This window comes from Mirounga angustirostris, unplaced genomic scaffold, assembly GCF_029215605.1.
Source record: "Mirounga angustirostris isolate CCGP_5_RB_7025 unplaced genomic scaffold, mMirAng1.0.hap1 SCAF_3, whole genome shotgun sequence".
NCBI lineage: Eukaryota > Metazoa > Chordata > Mammalia > Carnivora > Phocidae > Mirounga > Mirounga angustirostris.
Genome location: NW_026991711.1, coordinates 9,842,820 through 9,864,230, shown reverse-complemented (window position 1 = coordinate 9,864,230; position 21,411 = coordinate 9,842,820). Strand labels below are relative to the sequence as shown.

General features: G+C 37.2%; 1 protein-coding gene across 5 annotated transcripts in view; it reads right to left on the bottom strand.

Moving 5' to 3' along the window:
- FGF14 (fibroblast growth factor 14) overlaps nt 1-21,411 on the bottom strand; it is a 604,063-nt gene that overhangs the window by 111,776 nt on the left and 470,876 nt on the right. For all 5 annotated transcript variants that reach the window (XM_045869672.2, XM_064585920.1, XM_064585921.1 and 2 more), the window contains 2 exons: nt 13,008-13,118; nt 6,924-7,027 (listed from right to left, as the gene is read on the bottom strand). In XM_045869672.2, the coding sequence (XP_045725628.1) occupies nt 6,924-7,027; nt 13,008-13,118 (215 nt within the window). The remainder of the gene's footprint in view (nt 1-6,923; nt 7,028-13,007; nt 13,119-21,411) is intronic.

The following is a 21,411-nucleotide window of genomic DNA, read 5'->3' as shown; positions in this document are numbered from 1 at the left end:
TCAGCTATGTGTGTGTGTGTGGCGGCGGGGAGGGGGGGTTCCCAGGAAGGTGATGGAGTGAGCAGAAGACATGGCCCTCCCTCTCTCCTTGCCTGGTGACGGTGTCTCCCGTTTCCTCCCCTTTGCTGTCTGCTCCTCCCATCCTCTCTTCTTTCTTTCTTCTCTTTCCTCTTTCCTAACACTGCCCAGTGCATTGCCCTACTGCTGATTTGTGATCTCCCTTCCATTTTCCTTTTTCCCCTCTTCTCCCTCTTAAGCTTCAGTATCTTCTCCCCGTCAACCCCAATTCCTGCCTCTGTACTCTATAAAATGGCATTGGAACTTGGATAGCCTAAAAGTACATTTACTTCTTCTTATTGCCTACTTTCAACCTAACATGGGATGTTTCAAATTTTTCTTTTCTCAAAAGGCTACTTAAAATTAGTTATATGTAGTCTAACATTTGCATTGGTTTCTCAATTGCTTTTTCCTTCTGGCAAGTGACCCTAAGTAGGATGACAGCATCCTTGCCTTTGTCATACTCAATTATATTCTGTGCATCAGTGTTCAGCATCGTGGGAATTACATGAATACTAGAGGGAAATTAACTGAAGTGCCATACTTGCTTTCTTATTACTATAAATTATCCTAGCCAAAATACCAAGAAAGGATAATAACCATTTTCAAATTGGGCAATATATCCAACTGAGTCATAATGTGGGAGAAACCATAGGGAAACTTAATGAAAAAAGAAATATTTTTAAGAATAGCAAGTAAAGCTTTAAAATATGTGTAAACTTAAAAACTGTTATTTAACATTTCATAAAAAGAAATAAAAATACTCTGACCAAAAGTATAATCATGTGAATAAGTGTGTGTATAATTTAAGCACAATACATAATTCCAATGAAACACACACAAATATATATACACAAATTATATATATGTATATATAGTCTCAAAAGGTGTTATTGTTTGTGCAGAAGAACATGCATATAGATTTATAGATTGCTAGAAAAGCAGAGACATTAATAATCATCTCAAATTTAATACCCTTCTTAAAGAAACTGACCTATTCAGAGAGCTGAGGACTGAAGGATGAAAGGTGGAAAAATTTCCATTCTGAAAGGGGCACCTCTGTGTAACTTATCATTCAAAAAAATCTGTGTAACCAGATGAACTTAGAATCCTGACTGGTTATAGTTTTGCCACCCTGCTCCCAGCGGGCAGACTATGAAAGGCTGGTCCCCAGGCGAACGGTCTTCAGATGCTACTGAAGCTCTTGGTTTAACATCAGATGTTACTGATGGCCAATGGTGGTCACTGTGGCTCAAGTGACTTGATAAACCCCATGCACTACCTACTACCTAAAGAAGAAAAAAAGCCAGGAAGCATGGACAGAGTACCCTGGCAGCACTGGGATAAACGGTGAGCAGTTTCCTGAGAATGGATGTCCATAGATGCTATTCAGAGATAGGACGGGTATCAGGGATGGCCAAAAGACTCACACAACACCCCATGAGCATAGAAATACAGGTGAATGACTGTGTGTACCTTTGTATGAGTAACTCTTAGGGAAGAATAGAAAAATTTGAGGGAAATTAGACACCACACTGTGAAAAAACAAGTCAGTTCCATTTCTAAGCCCCAAACTTGAACAATGATCAGAGGAACAATGTCAAGAAGAAAATAGCATGTTCCATCCCATTTTATTAGAGCTATCGACTCAGCAGGAAAACATGATTGATGGTAAAGGAGGCAGAGACTCTGAGGCTTTCCTATCTGGGAGGCCTTGGGAAGTTGAAGGAACACAATTCAAGACACGTGAGAGACGCTTGCTGGCATAGAAGTGGGGAGGCAGATCCACCTTCGTAGAAGAGGCTCAGGAAAATCCTTCTGAAAGATGTGCGTATAATATTGGAAAACTATCTCATGTAGAGTAGATAAGACTTTGAGGTTCTTGAACATGCTTTTTCCAGAATATACAGCATTTTCCTTATTTTCCTGAATTAAAGGCTGTTTCATCCCTCCCCCTGCCCCACGTTCATTGCGTATTGATAGCTGGGTTGCTGCATTAGTGAAGAGGCCTACAGAACTGCTTCACGTTTCTGTAAACTTCAACTTAGGGGCAGAGGACGTTAGGAACACCAAGTACTTAGGTTGGGTTCTGTGCCTAGGTAGTCTATCCACCAACTCTACTCTTACTACCTTGGTCTAAAGCTACCATCCTCTCCCCCACCAGCCATTGTAATGTTCGCTGTGTCACTGTTGATTGTCAGGCTATGGGCTTTTGACTCATCCACCAGTGGGCAGGTAGGGGCAGTAGGGGATCCTTATTAAACTGTAGGTTCCTGGGGCTCCTCCTAGATCTACTGAATTGAAATATCTGGAGTCTGATCCAAGGAATCTGCCTTTACCTCCTTTCCAGGTGATTTTTTTTTAAAGATTTTATTAATTATTTGACAGAGAGAGAGACACAGCGAGAGAGGGAACACAAGCAGGGGGAGTGGGAGAGGGAGAAGCAGGCTTCCCGCGGAGCAGGGAGCCCGATGCGGGGCTCGATCCCAGAACCCTGGGATCATGACCTGAGCGGAAGACAGACCCTTAACGACTGAGCCACCCAGGCGCCCCTCCAGGTGATTCTAATGAGCCCAAATATTTACAAAACACAGTAGCAGTGTACTTTTTTGATTCATTTAAAAAACCCGCATGAAGAAGGATTGCCTTCCTCTCTACTTGTATCACTTGGTTAAGAAACTCAGATGAAATATTAATCTCGGGAGAACACCAGGGCTGACTGCCTCCCCAGATGCCTGCATGTGGGTAACAGAAACATTTACAGCACCATTTGGAATATAATATTCTCATAAATGTCAGCCCGTGGTAAGACAACAATAATGGATCTTTATACATCTTACGTATGTCGATTACCTTATCATTCAAAAAAACCAATCAGACTAAAACTGGAAGTTTCAACCCCCAAATTAACTTAAAGCCTCCCGGGAAACTTTTTAATTTTACAGATGAGAAGTTTGAGAGGCAGAGTTGGGGGCATGACAACACAGGTGTTGGCAGGATCCGGGACCCAGGTGTTCCAAGCAAGCCCAGGGCTCTACCCACCATCAATCTCTTTTTTTCCTTCCTCCCCCTCCCCTTTTTCTTTGCTCATATCAGAAACACATTCCGACTTCAACTCTTCTTTCTCTTTGCCCAAATGATGAATACCCTTTTCCCTTCATCCTAAGTTTTTCTTCAGAGTTCAGAATTTACATTCAAACCGTGTCTCTCTATGGAGGATTTTCTTAGTCTTTCAAAATCACAGGTTGTTGGGAAAAAAAATTGCTCCCCACAGCACTATAGACAGTTTATAGTTGGTCAAAATACAATTTTTCCCAAGCATCATATTGAACTAATTCTTTAACATAAGTATTTCCTTGTCAGTTTCTGTTCGACGACCTTGCATCCTGTGCTCTACCTTTGACCAAATTGTTGATATCTGACATTAAATCTCTTGAGATACATTTCAAGGAACATATTAGAATCATTATGACCACACAAGAAATGACTATTGTCATTTCAAAGGAAAGATTCCATGGGGAACATGTGCCTTCAGCCTCAGAACTGTGGTTATTTACATTTCAGACAAGATACCTTTTTTGTCCCCCCCCCCTTACCCCCACCCCAGGTGAAATTATCTGACAAATTGAATATCTTTATTTGGATGGCAGGGGCTTATGAGATTTACTTCCAATGCAAATAGAGAAATATGCACCTTGAGTCAAAACACTGATGTGTTTTTCATTCAACAGAATTCATTTTGAATGATCCGAGTGTTTTATTGCCTACCTTCTAAACCTACGGATCCTCAAAAAAATTGGTCCCATATTAGGCGCTGGCTTATAACATGCAAACATTACGTTGATCTTTTTAAAGTGGGCATTAGCTTAAAACAGATTCCTTCATTTTCAGGACTTAAGTCTTTATTACTTTTTTTTTTTTTTTAAACCTGAGGTTGACTGAGGTTTTCCTTTTAAAGCTCCTCAACTTACTTCAAAACTTCTTAGTTGAGTTAACTATGTTTGGCATGGTTTTTAAATTTAAATTGCAGGTGTTACATGTAAGAAATTTTCAGAATCTTAAACAGTATATAACAGTGTATAACATCAAACTTTTCCCAGATGTAATTTTCTATGATTTTTTTTTAAATTTGAGAATCTCCAAAGGAAAGGGATTATGTTTCAAATTATACTTCTTAATAACTGAAATGAAATTTGTACCCTAGGTAACAATTCCTTAAAGGTTTTCATTACATCATCATGTGTTTATAACTTCTTGTTAGAATAGGTGCCAGACCATATGATGAAAAATGTCTGGCGCATGGAAATAGTATAGTGAAACAGTAAGCTAATGAGTCAGACTAATAATGCTCAAATCCTGCCTTCTCTATTTACTAACTGGCAGACTGCACAGATTTTTAAACTCTCTGTGTATCAGTATGATTATTTTTTTAAGATTTATTTTTTAAATTTTATTTATTTGAGAGAGAAAGAAAGGGAGGGAGAGAGAGCATGACCGAGGTGAGGGGCAGGAGAAGCAGACTCCCCGCTGAGCAGGCGGGGTTCGATCCCAAGACTCTATCCTGGGACTTGATCCCAGGACTCTGGGATCATGACCTGAGCAGAAGGTAGATGCCCAACCAACTAAGTCACCCAGATGCCCCAGTATGATTGTTTTAATAGTATTTGCTTAATAGAATTAGATGAGGTAAGACTGTACAGTGCTTAGAACAGTGTTGGGCAGAGTGTACTATATAAATACTAGCCATTATTATTATTATTATTACATAAGTAGACCTATTATTATTATATAGTATAGTAAATGTTATATTCTGTTATGCTATATTATTATTCTAGTAAACACTCACTAATTATGAAATAAATGACTATAAAAGTATATTCTTTTTACTGAAATATTTGAAGTTCACATTTCATTACGTTGAAATAAACAAAGCACTTTAACTATGGGGTATTAGTAAAGATTGGAAATTGCATTTGGTTTGTATCTAAATCCTTTTCCTATGAGATGGCTGAGGATTGTAAGGGCCTGGCATAGGCAGTGGGACCTCTCAGGGTAGGGGATGGGCAGATAGAGTGCCTTTTACCAGATCCTGGATTCAAAGCAGAATCAAGATGGGAAGAGAAGAAAGCCAACATCTATAAGTCAGGAATCAAGCCACCAGAAGGGAGGCCCAGATGTCAAAGAACTGGAGAACCAGGGGAGGTGAGAGTAGAGAATGGACGGGTCAATAACAAGCCTGAAGTTGTTACTGAGACAAATCCAGGGGCCAATGGTGTCACCCCCAGCTAGCCTCCTGAGACCTGATACCTGGGCGGGAGGCTGCATAGACTGCATAGACTGGGCATTAGTGCCTTCCTCACTTCTATTCCTGCCACACGCTCAAGATGATTTCCCTACCTTAAAAAAAAGAAAAAAGGTATACATGTGCTACCTCACCACAAAAAATAGGAAGCACCTCCCTCAGTAGCAAAAAGATAAAATAAACATTCCCATGTCCCCTGACATCAACACATGTATCAGAGCACAACAAACAATGTGATAAAATCCTTAACAGGACCTGAGAACCAGAAGCTATGGCGGATGCTGCAGCTAATAATTTTTAAACATCTCAAAGATTACCTGAGGGAAAAGAAAGAAACAAAAATAACAGAACAAATGTCAAATCAATAAAATTGACTTGTATCTGAATGGAGGCATCTCCAGAAAGTGATCTTTATCTGAATCATATTTTTCCTAAAAGGCGGCGGGCCGGGGGGGTGGGCAGGGAATTCTAGCTGGATCTTGCTCTTGGTATGTTGAATATTCATCTTGTGCAACAGAACACAATTTGCCTAATGTGGGGCCCAGGTGTGTGTGCAAGAACACCCTTCAGGGAACTCAGATGAAGCTTCCAGAATAACAAGAACATTTTCCAGCTCACCGCAGAGGGAATTCGCCGCTCGAACTTCATTTTCTTTGATAGGATTTCCCAGATTTGCTCAAGAAAATGCCCCAGGGAATGTTTCTGCTTAAGTTGTGTGTGTGTGTGTGTGTGTGTATAATGTCCGTATATATGTTTACATGTAGTTTTTTGATGATAATATTTCCCACAACAGAGTTTTAAAGAATTTATATGAAGATGGCATGCAAACCCAAATAAGAACATTTTTCTTTGAGGCACCATGAATTTAACCTGTCAATTTCTGCTCCAAGGATAGGTTCATCTAGGTCTCTATTGCTTGGTTCTGTGGCAGAAATTAATTCTAACTACACTATAATGTATGGATACAGCACGTCTGAATATGAATTATTTGTAAATAGTAAATATTCCAGAAGTCATATGGATAAAAATGTGCTCAACTTCTCATATACATTAACACAAAACAGAAGACTTACTTAGATTTAAATTCTGCAATATACATTTTATAATAGAAGTATTTTCCCCAGTAAAACATTAACACAACCTAAATTCCTAGTTTTAAAAGAACTACTCTCTTTAAATTTTCTTTTTTAGAATTCACATTAATTCTGTTTCTTTTTACAAAATAATCTTTTACAAGAAACTCTCTAAGACAAGTACATTTCTAAAGAGAAATAAAAAAGATTAACATCAACTCTTTCAAAATTACTCAATTTTCTACAAACTAGTTCATTTTTTAAAAATATGCAAATATACAACTTTAAGAGGTAATATTTCTCTTCTGCTTGATATACTGTTATTATCAAACATTGATGAATAATGAACCAATAGCCCTTACAGCATTGTAGTAGAGATCAAATATTAAAGCAAAAGTGGCAGAATCAATAGACACAGATCCTTTTCATTTTGTTGTTGCTGCTACTGCAAGCATTGAATGAATGGCCAATATCTTTGGCATGTTACTTACTGATGGATAGAGGTAACCTTCTCCATTCATGGCTATATACAACCCTGTCTTCACTCCCTGGATGGCAACAACGCGCAGTCCCACTGGTATGAGGTTGAACAGTGCTGTAAAGATAAACATAGCCTGTCACAAATGGACCTGGAGAAGCAAAGCCTTGCCATCGCTTTTCCCTCCCTCATTCTTTTATTTAAAACAACAACAACAACAACAACAACAACAACATCTTTGTTACAACCTTCTGAGAAGTTCCAATTAACTTTTATTTCTCTTTATAATTAAGATGTTTCTGCAATGGGTAAAATTAGCACTTGAGCTTCAATTTGTACACCTTAATGGTCTGCCTATAGCATTTCAAAGAAGTGATAGACTAATAAACAGAATCAGGTCTGTAATCCCAATTCCAGGATCACAGTCTTTGACATCATTTGATACCAAAAGAGATCAGATGTGAAGATTCTCAAAGAGTGGAATTTAAGAAGTCCAAGTTGAATGCTTATTCAGGTCTTTCATGCAGAAGGTGTGCTTTATCACTGCAATGTAGGACAGGCCAGAAGTTAAAAAGGTAATTCCAAAATGGAATTACTCTTGCTGAACCAATATGAGATGCCAGCAGAGCCCAGAAAAGATGTGCGCCTGCCAATGTGCTCAATTTAGAAAGAACTAATCACACTGAACATTTTAGAGAGACATTTCTTTACTAATATCTCATAGAGCTGTGAGTGATAACTAAAATAAAAGAGGGAAAAGTGTTCAATTTTACCCATCTAAGAGATAAAAACTCACTTATAGTCCCATGTTCCGTTTCTTCCCTTATCGACAAGGAAAATATTTTTATATATTTTTTACATAGTACAGAGAGTAATGTTATCATTGATTTCTTAAAAAGTCTTAACATTCCTTTAACACATTTCCATGCCAGGGTTATATGTTAACTCTTCAGTAGGTATTCTAGCACCATTCTTAGTAATAACTGCTTGATGGTTTGGGGGACTTTAGTGTAGATACGTTTATAAGAGAAGTTAATTATCCACAGTGCTCTTATCTGCTCCCATTCAATGTCTTAATTGAAGACTAATTCCAAGCAGCTGTACCAGGCCAAAACACACAACGACAGCATTGAGATGCTGAAGTGAACAAGTAAACAAAATACCTGAGGTTTAGGTTCTCAACTGTATTCCACAAAAGACAAATAATTGGGAAAACGTGGGCCATGTTGACTTCAATCTATGGGTCTACTCAGCACATAATTAAAAATGGACTTTATAAATTCATTTCTATTTAATTCTGAGGCACCACACGCATTGTCAGATAGGCTGGGGAAAATTATACCTTCTCTTTCAGTTATTATATGTTACTGATCCCAAGATCTCAAGATGTCTGTGATGAAAGGAACACGGCGGGCCATGGCCGTAGATAATTATCCCTATAGGAATACTCAGAGTGTATATGGTTCAGTGGCTACTAGCTTTCACGAAGCAAACTAATATTGGGCCATCTTCCATGGGATTCTAGGGGCTTATGTTATGGAAGAATGAGGCTTATGCTTGCTCACTTCTATTACTTGAATAATAAACATGAGTGGGAATCATTGAGCAGTATGGCCAATTCCACTTTTGACTGAACACCTGAACTGTCCCATCTCCCTTATATTTTGAAAGGATGGGCACCATAGAACAATTTCTGATTGATATGCAAAAGTTTTAGAAGAAAAACATAATTGCATGACTGTCCTTGAAAACTATTCTAACCTAACCCATTCAAACTTAATTATTCTAATCTTTACATACTCTTAATGGTCTTTATAGGTGCCATATATCTGATATAGGCCAGATGTTATAATTCTAGAAAGTAAGAACATATGAAGTCACCAGAACAATGTGGTATAGGAAAGAGAAAAATTATAAATGATAGTCTAAAATGACCATACAAAAAATAGTGTTTTTTTCTAGGATTTTGTTGGGATCTGAATTATAAAATCTCAGTTATTATCATTTACAGAATGATAATACAAAGTGAATTCATATAACCACTGTCATGTGGAGGCCGGTTCAGAGCTGACCATAATGAATCCATGGTGCTAATTAAAACTACAGATACCCACATTGATTGAGACATCATCATATTTTTCCATTCCTTTTGTATTTTATATAATTATAAAGCGGTGTCACAAAGCCTAGGGGAGTCAGAATAAGATGCTCATGCTACTTTGTTTGTTCTGTGGGACTCTAGTTTTCCATATAATAGTAATTTTCAACCCTGGCTATACTTAAAAACTAGCTGTATTCATAAAAGAGGACAGCCATGCCCAATTGCAGACTAATTAAATTAAGTAAGAATCTCTGGAAGTGAGGTTAGGGTTTAGGGCATAAGGAATTTTTTTAAAGCTCCTCAAATGACCCTAAAGTACAGCCAAAGTGAAAACCACCATCCCAAGGCCTGTGGGGGTGGTGGTCACAGTGAGCGATGGGCAATTTTTACACATCAAATTATCAGGTCGGAATTTCTAAGATGAGAGGGCTTGGTTCATGTGAGTTTCTAATATTGCCATAGTTACTGGCATATTGATATTTCTATAGTCCTATTCCACTTGTAGCTTTTATTAAGTCTGGTAATGGGAGCAATTAAGTTTAAGAGCACAGGAAAACCTCATGGCATCCCCAAAAGCAACTGGGGGGAAAGAAAATTACTCCTTAATCAAATGCCATGGTTCATGGTAATGCTAACGTTTAGTAGATAGATAGGAAGCTCTAAGAGTTTTAAACGAATATACCCCTGAAAATGAGTCTGGTGATGTAGTAATCTGGGTGCTCATTTCTTTCCTGGGAAAGATCTCTCCAGGGCACATGGAAGCCAATAATAAGCAGTCAAGTTGCTACAGTATCTTCTCTGTTTGGACCAATCATCCATCATCAACCATCATCTTGCCACTTTTCCTCCCAGAGATTTCTAGATCTCGGGCTGGAAAACCCAGGGAGGACTTTAGTGTCGGGCTCACCTGCTTGCTGGCCTTTCTCTCTCTTCTCCACTCATCTGAAAATTTTTGACAAAGGCAGCTTAGTAGGGTGGTTCTGACTTTACCTAGTTCTAAATAAGCTCGTGTTTAGTTGTGTGGTATGTGTCCAACTCATCACAAAGATCTGAAGGTTCAAGCCTCAGTTTTGTTATTTGGTAACTTTTAGGGTGGCATCATGGCGACTTTTACGGCATTTCTCCTTATTTTTCCTACTTACAGATGACTAATCCTTGTTTTGTATTCAAAGAATTATCAAAAATCTGGAATGCATGCATAAATTACTACATCACACCCTAATGCAAACCAAAAGGGCAATGCTCCCATTAAGACCTTCCTGCCAGCATCTCTAGTGCTCCTCCCCTTTTTATAGAATACTGTTCACGGCTTATGATTTTCTCAAGACTCATAAGACTGCTGTAATGAACCAGAGAAAAGGAAATCATCTTAAATTTCACCTAAAAAAAAAACTATGGTTTTCAATTGCAAAGGTGATGGTACCCAAAAGTCGAGTTAATTAGTAATTCTCATGACTTTTATAAACCTGCTGTAGTCCCACCAAGTTTTATTAAATTTTAGAGTCATACAATTTTTATAGGCTTTTGAGAAGAGAATCTTTACCTCACCCTGTTTTGCTCTCTTCTGCTATGTCTTTGCAAATGTTGAAATGGTAACAAAACTAACCTAACTAGCTAAACGTGCACATAAAATGCAACACAACTTGTAAGAAAAGCAGCTGAGGCACATAGTGCCCCTTGAGTTCAGGCGCTATGACTTGGTTCTGGTTTGCTTGGACACAGGAGCTCCTGTTCCCTCTTCAGTCCTCACCAGCATTTAGGGGGATTAGAAAGGATTCCAAGTGTTGCCCCAAGATTCTTGTTCCTTCTAATACGGTTACACAGCAGGAGAAAAGAAACCTCACACATTTAGAGAACAGAAGGTTTGTGTCTCTTTCAGCATCTCAGCTTTCCAGTGTAGTGTTGAATATGGTTCAGATAACCAGATATAATTACGTGTGTATGCATATAATGTCTACATCTGCACTTTCACAGTTTAGAAAATATTGTGCTGCTTATTGAGTTCTGAAGCAATATGATGTAAAAGACAGTGTCTACCTAACACTTCTTAATTCAGTATTGATTTCCATCATTAAAAACAACCAACTTGTTTGGCATTACAAAAACCAAAGAAGGAGGTAGGAAAAAGTGCATAAAACCTTTGAAAGAAATTATTTTTCTAAGAAGTCCAACTAAGCAGCATTTTCATATAGCTATGGTTTATTTCCTTTCTTGAAAACTTTGTCATAAGGGATGGCTTCAGCCTCTAAATCAGAATGTCCTAATTCTTGCAGTGATCAGTTATGGAAAACTAGTCCTCACGCTCCCCTGGACTTTGGCTGAAGGAAATCAGAGAACATTGAAGACATCAGAACTTTTGAATCTCGAGAGTCCTTGACCCCCACAAGTATAAGACATAAGAAAAAGAGAATGCCTTTTGTCAAAGAATGGGTAAGGAGTTAAAGATAGAAGAAAATGAGCAGACACACATGTATTAGCTTGAACCAGAAGAAACTGACATTTTTACAGATCAAAGATGGTCAAGTCCTTATACTTTTAAAAAGTTCAACCTGATAGCAAAATCCCAACAACTAAACAATGGCTTACAATCAGTCTTATGAGTAAAAATAACTTCTCTTTCTTCCTTGTGTTTGAATTGCTTTACCTTCTCTTTCTCTAAATAGAAGAAGGAAATAACGACAAAAAAATCAATGAACAAATATGATAGGGAAAAGTTTAAAAGGACAAAAGGGCAACAAAGTAGACACAAAGAGAGAAAAAGATTAGAAATTGAAAGAGAGGAAAACGCAGACAAACAGAAAAAATTTTAAAGTTGAAAGAAAAAATTAAAATGAAGCAAGAAAAATTTAAAATGAAGCAAAAATTTAAAATGAATTTAAATTAAAATTTAAAATCCAAAGTCTAAAAAGTAAACACAATGGCTGGAAAAATATTGACATTTCACATAGCGACACCAAATGAAAAGCAGTCTACTTTATGTTATTAGCTATTCTCCGTGCTATTGAAAATTTGATTACTAGAATTGAAAACAGAAAGTGCCTATAATTTGGTCTTATGTATTCAGATCCTCTCTTCTTTTCATGGTATGGTGCTCTATATATAAAGGGTAAATGCTAAATGGATGAAAAGATTCATATCCATTCCTGATCCACTAGTAATATGTGAAAAATATTTCCAATAAAATCAGTTTTTGCTTTTCATTAATTCTCCTGCGCAGGAGAAAGTGTCTATTTTAGAACTGATATGCTAAATTAAAAGGAATCCAATGCCAGTATAAACAGAAAATGGGAAAGAAAACACAGACAATTGAATAAGGAGGGACATCAGAATGAAAATACAAAGAAGAGTTAATATATTAAAAAACAGTAAAATGAAGACAGACACTAATACAGTGGAGGGTCAGTGGCTTTTCAATTAAAGGCAAATCATTACAGACCCAATTCTGTAAAGTAGTAAAACATTTTGTACAATGTATTTAAAGGCACAGAGCCTTCATGTCCTCTCTATAAAAGAGATACTATCTTTTCTTGTTGAATGCAAATTTGAAAAATTACATTTCTATTCTTTGAAACAACTAATCCTTATAGCTCTTGAATTTCCAGTTATCATTAAAAAGCTAAAGGCCTGATGAAAATATTCCCAAGGTAAACATAGATTCATCTTACATCCGAATGCACTAGTGTACTTACTTGACTTTTATGAGATAAAAGTAACAACAATGCTGGATCTGCCAATTGTTTTGAGAAAAAAGAGAGAGAGAGAGAGAGAGAGAGAAACTAATTATCTTAAAATGGCAGGCTTCTTATGTTACTCTGTTCATGTTTTCATCCATGTGGTCCAAGTAAAATCGTGAATGGCATCCTAGCGTGTAACATTTGTAAAAATGAACCAACAAACCAACGTAACAAATATTTGTAAATGTAGTTCAAAAAATCATTTATGTAGCAGCGTATCTTCTACCAACGGTGTTAACGGGTGGCCTGGGTGGTCACTTACTAGAATTAGTGCTGTCATCCTTGGTTCCATCGAGAGCTCCATCGGGGTGCATTTGCAAGTAGTAGCCTTGCCTGCAATATAACCTGGTCACTATACCCTTGAGCTGGGGATCTGAAAGGCAAACATAGTTATCATAAGCCTCACAACGTGTCACAATAGAGTTTCTTATTTCTTTTTTCTGATTCTTTTCTTTTCTTTTTCAGAAGAGGGCATTTAATAGAAGTAGTACCTTTGATTCTGTGTCTCCCAGATTCCTCTGTATTTATCAAACCTGGCACATACTAATCATAGAAGGTCAGAAGCTGCATTTGTCAGCTGCAGAAAACGGGTCATTTTATAAAACTAATGTGTGGATTTAAATGATTAATTAAAACAATTAAGCTACTGAATCTATTAGTTTAATTATTAGTTAAATCCTAAACTAATTAGTTTAATATCATTCAGGACGGCCATACAAGAGTTTGGCAAACTTCTGGCTCTAAGAAACCTTACTAAAGGCTTTTTAATGGATTTTTCTTTTTACTTAATTTGACAAGTAATCCCAAAAGGTGAAAAAACTGTTTTTTTTTTTTTTAAATCAAACTAACATTTTGATATGCATTCTTAGGAAAAAACCCGTTACAGGGAAGGTTTCTTTGATGTGTAAAGGGGTCACCCTAACTGGCGTGGAAGCATCTGGTACTTATGCATGACCCATAGAAAAATGGGAAAGTTGATTTCTGAGCTCAGGGTAAGGCACAACAAACCTATGTGAGGTCAGCTGTGTGGCCATAATCCAGACAAATTAGACATATTAAACTAATTTATAACTAAAAAGGAAAATGAAATTATTTAACATGGTTTTGATTCTTAACCAAAAGGGCCACGGATAGAGGACAGTGGAAGCTTATTAAAACAAAAGGGGAAGTTATATGGTAACAGACTTCTCATTTGATGATTCATTGAAAAGATAACCACTAAAGTGACCCAGGCTTTACAAAGGGCCAGATGTACCTTTGAAAATAAATATTTACATGTGGCTTTTCAAAGGCCATCCCCATCTCATGACTAGATTTGATGTTGGACAACATAGTCCTCGCCAGGGTAACTGGCACCTCTCCACAGCTGCTGAATGGGACATACAAATGCGATCAGATCATGCTATCAAAACAGTAGAATGGTACAGAACGATGAAGGCTACCATCTTGTAATTGACAGAAAATTTGTGGATTTGCCAACTGGTGAACACACACAAAAAATACACATGCCAAAAAAAGACTGTTCCAAACCAGAATACTCTTAGCCTTTTGTTTAATGCTCAAGAAATTAAAGAGAATGCCAATATCTATTGTTATGTACATATGATATAACTAATAATTTGAAAAATGACTTTATGGTACACAGATTTTCTTCAAAGATTCTATGAGAATGGAAAAAATCTGGGGAATAATGCATGAACACCACAGCGTCACATCCACTGTGACTAAATATAATAGAATGTAGATGCTTCTAAAAGGCTAGGATTAAAAAAAATCTAAGTGATTATTGGAATTGTGTGACATATGTTCCTTATTCTGTAGTATATACCTTTAAAAGTCACACAATTCTAAGATGTGCATTAGTGGAAAAATTATTCTCGCACCTTAGTCTGCCCATCGCTCAGTAAAATTTGACTGGGCTACTGACTCTCTAAGTATCAAGGGTTCCTTTTCTTTTCTATGCTGTAATTTATTTATGCTCTTCACTGAAAATAAGTGGCATGGAAAAGAAGAGAACAAAGGTAAAAAGGTGGGTTCTTAATTGTCATGAGGACATACAGAGGATTTCAGAGATTGACAATTCTTCTGTAAAACCTTCATGTTCTGAATGACTTACTTTTAAATTCTACATTTTAGCTTACTACATCTTCTGGACTTGAATTAAGTAGGTCAGGCAAGGCAGTACAAGACATCCAACCCCCACAAGCTCCCTTACACTTAAACAAAAAGAACACTTTTTTTGTTTTGCTTTTTCTATGATCAAAAAGACAAGGGATAACAAGTATTGATAAGGATGTGGAGAAAGGGGAATCCTTGTACACCGTTGGTGGGAATGCAATTGGTACAGCCACTGTGGAAAATAGTATGGGGTTTCCTCAAAAAATTAAAAATTGAACGACCAAATCCAGTTGATGCAAGAATCCCACTTCTGGGTACACAGCCAAAGGAAATGAAATCAGGGTCTTGAAGAGATATCTGCACTCCCATATTCACTACAGCATTATTCACATTAGCCAAGATATGGAAACAACCTAAGGGTCCATCAGTGAGTGAATGGATAAAGAAAATGAGGTATCTATATACAACAGAATATTATTCAGCTTTAAAAAAGAGGGAAATTGTGTCATTTGTGACAGCATGGATGAAACTGGAGGACATAAGGCTAAGTGAGCTCTTCCTGACCACACCTGATTTCTGATAAGGAAGTATAAGCAAAATACAAAACTGTGTTTTTCAGTTCTCACTAAATTTCAAAGAAACATTGGTAACTATGTATCTAGTTTCACATTATTTGATGTTGTCTCTTTAGAAACCATAATAGCATTGTGCTCTTCTCAGGTGCCAGGCACTATTCTTAGTACATCGCAGGATTAACTCATTGAACTCCTCACGACTTACTTAACGGGAAGCCCACTTTGAAGATGAGGAAGTGGAGACAGAGTGATGGAGTCATTGACAAGGAACACAATACTGACAAGTGCCCAGCTGGGGTTTGAACACGATCCTGCCCCCATAACCACTAAACTATGTGGCCTCTGGAAGTTGAACAATTGACCTGAAGCTTTAAAAAACCTAAAATAAAATGCAAATCAATTTTGTTTATTTTTTCTTTTCAACTAGGTTTTTCAAGATTAACCATGGTGTATCTAAACCCAAATCCTGCATACTTGGACCTGAATCTGTGATTTAAAACAATAACATGAAATTAGAATCAAAGTGCTTGAAAATCTCTCCTATGATCTGCCCACTTTGCCATTGGCCACATTTCCAATAAATCTCCATCCGTGCAATCCTCACCGAGGTTGCAGATCTAATATTGTAGGCTTAAACTGGTCTAGTGTCATTCTCCCTCCTCCACCAACTCCAGCCAGAAGGTACTTGTACCCCTGACTCGATGACTCATGTGAACTGTCTCAGAGGCTCAGATCAACACTGCGTTTGCCTTTGTCATTCCACCTAAACAGTTGCCAGGTTCCTGCAGATGCTGCCTTCACAATCTCCCTTATTTCCCCTCCGTACTATTTTCACCGCCAGCAGCACTTCAGCCCCTCTTGGCGTCTCCTAGGTGGTCATCCCACCTGCAGTGTGCCCATTCCAATCCAGCAGATGTGGAAACATGCCGTGGACTATTCACACGCCCTGCAGCAGCGGGGCCCCATCTCTCCTGCCGCGCCTGGTTTGCTACTGCCCCAAGCCATCCCCTGCACGTAGCCCAGCCTGGGTCACTGGGAGCTGCCTGAAAATATCCCATAATCTCTCACATTTATCATGTCCCCTTAATCTTCCCTGTCTCAAACATGCTCACCTGCATAAAGATGCCTCCTTGCCCATCTGTGCGCACACACCCACATGCATACATCTTTGCATACTTAACTCCACCTCCTCCTTAAGTTCAGCTCCATCAACTCTTCCTCTGGGGCACTTCCCTGACACCTCAGATGAGTTCAGATTCCTCCTCTGAACACTTTTATGGCAGCATTCTTCATAGGCATTGCTCATTTTTAAAACATCAAAATTCTTTCATTTTGAAATGGTTTTAATACATTAAAAGTTACAGGAAATAATACAACCTACATCTATGTACCCACCATGGAGGTTAACGAGTATTAGTAGTTTGCTTTATAATTCATGATTTGAATTTCACATTTATTTGTGCAATTATGTGATTGACATCTGTCTCCAAACTGTACTGTAAATTCCATGAAGAAAATCGAAATGTACGATACTGCTCACCATTACATCTCCAGGGTCTAGATAAATAGGAGCTGGGCGATATATGTTTCTTGAACGAATGCTGACTGGGTTAGAGTGCAATTTATCTAGTACTTTCATATATTGCTAATGAGAGTGAAACTCGGAACAACAACATGAAATCCAGGATGGCAATAAAGCCTAAAAAAATATCCAAAACTTTTGACCAGGTAATTGTACTTTCTAGACTTCTAACTTAAAAATAAATCCTCGGGTTTATAAACTTTTGTGTAATGACATATGTGTATATAACATGATCATGACTATTTAAAAAATATTATACATGGGGGAAAATATGGGAAAGAGTACACCAAAATATGAAATGTAAATATATTTTGCTGGTTACTGGAATATATATTTTTCAACATTTTATTATTTAAAAACTTTCCTATAATTTTATAATGAAAATGCCGATTTAATATTAATGCCTTTTGACAAAGGATGTGTAAAGATAACATTTCATACATACTTGCAATTAATAGTGCATACATACATGCAAATAACATAAATACATATTACTATTGTAGATTAACTGGTTGTGCCAAATTTTCAAGGATTCCACGTATTAGTTTCTCTTTGTGCTTAGTCACATATCCACAAAACCTTCACTATGATCCTCACTTATAAAATTGGCCATTGTGCAATGTGGCCATTTATAGCTTGAGGTCACTCTGGAAAACAAAACCGTTCCTCAAAGCCCAAAAGTACAAAGCCAAATAATCATCACAAACACAAAACAAAAGAAAATGAAACAATTTTCCTGAGAAAACAACCACCTCAGTTATATGGTATGACTGAGTTTCTAGATCTACTGTGTAGAGGAGAGCAAACCCTCCATGTTCTCACTCTGCAGCAAGTCTCAACTTCAGCCTAATAGGTGCTGAACAGCTCACTTACATGTATTATTTCATGACTCTGTGAGAGAAACACTGACAAAAGGGCCCAGAAATATCTCACATGACTGCCAGAATGGACAGGACCCAGTCTGGGCAGCTGCAATGGAAGCACAAGTCTCTCAAAAAAGAGCATCCAAAGTGGGCTGTCTCTCCCCAAAAAGGAGGGGAAGGTAATGGATTGCAGGACATGAAGACCTAGTATTAGAACTTCCTGTTTGATCATCACCTCCAAAAATGAAAAAAGAAATTAAGCTTTGCTAATAGTTAACATGAATTGACTTCAGAGTCTTCAGGGTCACATGTCGCATGAGGTCCTTGAAGAACCTGAGGCAGGTTGGGGCATCCTATAATTCTGAGGGGCTGGCACCATGACCCTGGCTGCCAGTCATTGTTCCCAATGAATGCTTTGCAATATGCTGAAGTTTATACCTTCTAGGGTGAGAAGATGTATAAGTTATATTATCTAGTTTAACTAAAGTTGAGATATTTTAGGGAAAAAAAATCCAACAGAGATAGTATGGATTAATGGTAATACTAAAGGAAAAAAATCTAACACCAAGAAAATAGCAAAGGTGACCAATCCTCCACATGGGTTATGTGGCTAAAAACAAGTACACAAATAAATAACAAAAGCAATGATGACCTACCTATTCAGATCTAACATGAAGTCAGCCAAAATGTTAGGACATCTACTATGTTAGGACATCTACTATGATAAAAACAGAACATCACCCCAAATGAATAGTATGCCTTGAGATGTTAAACAGTGAAAATATTACATGTGTGAAACAAGCTTATACTGAGGTACATGTTCATTTTTTTTCCATTAAACTAATAGGATAAGAATGTTTGGTGACATTCTTCTAGTGAATGTTAAATATAAGCCAATGTTAAATATAAGCCCTACGAGAACAAGGATTTTCTGTTTTTGTACTGATATATCTGAAACCCATACGACCTTGACTCTCAATTAATAACTGAAGGAAAATAAATATCTGAAATCCCTCACCTACATTTTAGCTAGCCATATAAAAAATGCAAAAATAGTTTTCAACTCACAAAACTGTTAGAGTCCTTTATTCTTTCCTAAAATACTTATGCATTCAGAATATTTACTCTGCTTGGCCCCTGGGTGGCTCAGTTGGTTGGGCGACTGCCTTCGGCTCAGGTCATGATCCTGGAGTCCCAGGATCGAGTCCCGCGTCGGGGCTCCCTGCTCGGCGGGGAGTCTGCTTCTCCCTCTGACCCTCCCCCCTCTCATGCTCTCTGTCTCTCATTCTCTCTCTCTCAAATAAATAAATAAATAAAATCTTAAAAAAAAAAAAGAATATTTACTCTGCTTAAGAAAATATGAAAACTTTGTCTTAATTATCCTTTTTCCTTCTATTTTCTCTTTTGTTATGCTTACTGTTTAACACATTTTGCTTACACGTTTTGCTAAAAATGTTTTGAGGATACTCTTTGTCTGAAATTCTGTACTAAGTATGCTCTCTGACATTAATTAAAGTAGAAATAATGAAAGCTAACGTGAATGTATTTCAAGAAAAAAAGTGTTTCATAATATATTAGCCTCAACCCTCAAAACTGAAAGAAATGCAAATCAGCTCAACTGCCTTCAGATACAAGAAAAAAAATACCCAACATTTTTAATTAAAACAATCACTCTCTCAGAAGTGGGTTCATTTAAATCAATCACTGTCACAAATTGTTTCCATGCAATGTGCAGACTGACAAAAGAGAAATCGGGATAATTCTTAGAATGATGGATATATTTTTAATCATTACTTAAATTGAAAAATGCACAATATGGCATGTGTTTTTATATAGCAAATATAAAAAATGTATATACATCACACATATACCATGTTTGTCTATACATAGGTCTCAGTACTTATTGGTTATCAGTGCAGGTTCTTAAATGTCACTCCTCTATTAGCTATGGAAAAATCACATGTTTTTTATAGCGTAAAAAGCAACCTTTGGAATAGACTTTTCTTGTGTGTGTGGCAGATCTAATTAGATTTTGGCACTCCTAGTAGCAGAAAATAGCATTGTGAATAATTTACCCAAAGCCATAAATTATCATATAATTCAGCCATAAAAATAAACCATATCAGAAGCTCTTCCAAAGGGCTGAGGAAAAGGGTGGGGTGGGGACACTAGGAAAATTATGAATAAACTAAAGTTATGTGAAAACCTGCTATAACTTTCTGTTAATGCCATCCTAAGGATTGCATTCGATGTCCTCTGGAAATTGCCCCCATGCTACCTCAAGGGCACATCATGCTAGGAACTTTGTTTCAGCTATTTCAGAATGGTCCCTCAATCCACCATTCCAATCCAATGCATTACTATGTCTGCTAAATTTTAACTGTTGATTCTACAGCCTAGAATAGGCTCTCCAACTCTGCCTACCAGAACCTTATGCTTGTAGGGACTAGAGATAGAACTCGCATAAAAAAAAACAGTTCTTGCCCTCAAAGAGCTTGCTATCTACTGAGAGGAGTAAGGGAGAATGTATAATATGATTTTATGCCAGTTAGTCATGTCTGAAACTATCGGGTTTTTGTGTCTTCCTGCCCTGCAAATACATTATAAATCCCTTGATTTGCATCATATGTTATTCAAAGTAGTCTCTCACTATGCTTTGCACAGAGCAGATATCACACACAAATACCTAATGACTGAATTCATTTTGTTTGTCTTTAAAAGAATCTATATATAAGCCCTAAATGACATTCAAGGCAAGATGGATTTTTTTTTAATCTTATTTAAGAATTGGAGGAGCAGAGTAGGCTTGAGATAAAGATAAATGTGGGTTTTGAAATGGAAACACAAATAATTAAAAAACAATTGTTTTCTAAAACTATTTTGGCCAAAAAAAATCCCTCTTAATGAAGTTTATTAATGAAACAACAGTGAGTTGAGCCTCTTCTTGGGGAAAATATTTGAGAAGATGACTGAAGGAAGGCATGCCATAATATCCTGCTTAAAATTTGACCCTCAACCCCAAGGAACAGACAGACCTAAGAGTGGTTCTTGGGATTCCTAATGCAGGGTTGAACTCTCACTAACTTTGTGAATCTCCAGTGTCTACAGGCTCCAAAAGGAAGCACATCTTCAGAGCTCAGTTAAAAACACCCTCTTCCAATACTATTCTCCAACAAGGTTCTCTAATTGCAAGATTCTAACATATAGAGATACATTGGTCCTCCTATGGCCCCAATATAATTCAGCAATGGACAATAAAATCTAAAAATGTTGGATCTACTGTTTCCCTTTATTTTTTCATCACTTACAAAGATGAATAATTATTAAACATTGTGTTTTCTGGTTCGCTAACTTATTCCTTCTAAATTGTAATTATATATTTAAAAAATAAAGTATAAATGTTAATTATATAATTGCAAAAGACAATATAAAAAATTCTTGTGCGTATTTAAAAAAGAAAAGCATGTGGGGTGCCTGGGTGGCTCAGTCAGTTGGGCATCTGACTCTTGATTTTGGCTTAGGTCGTGA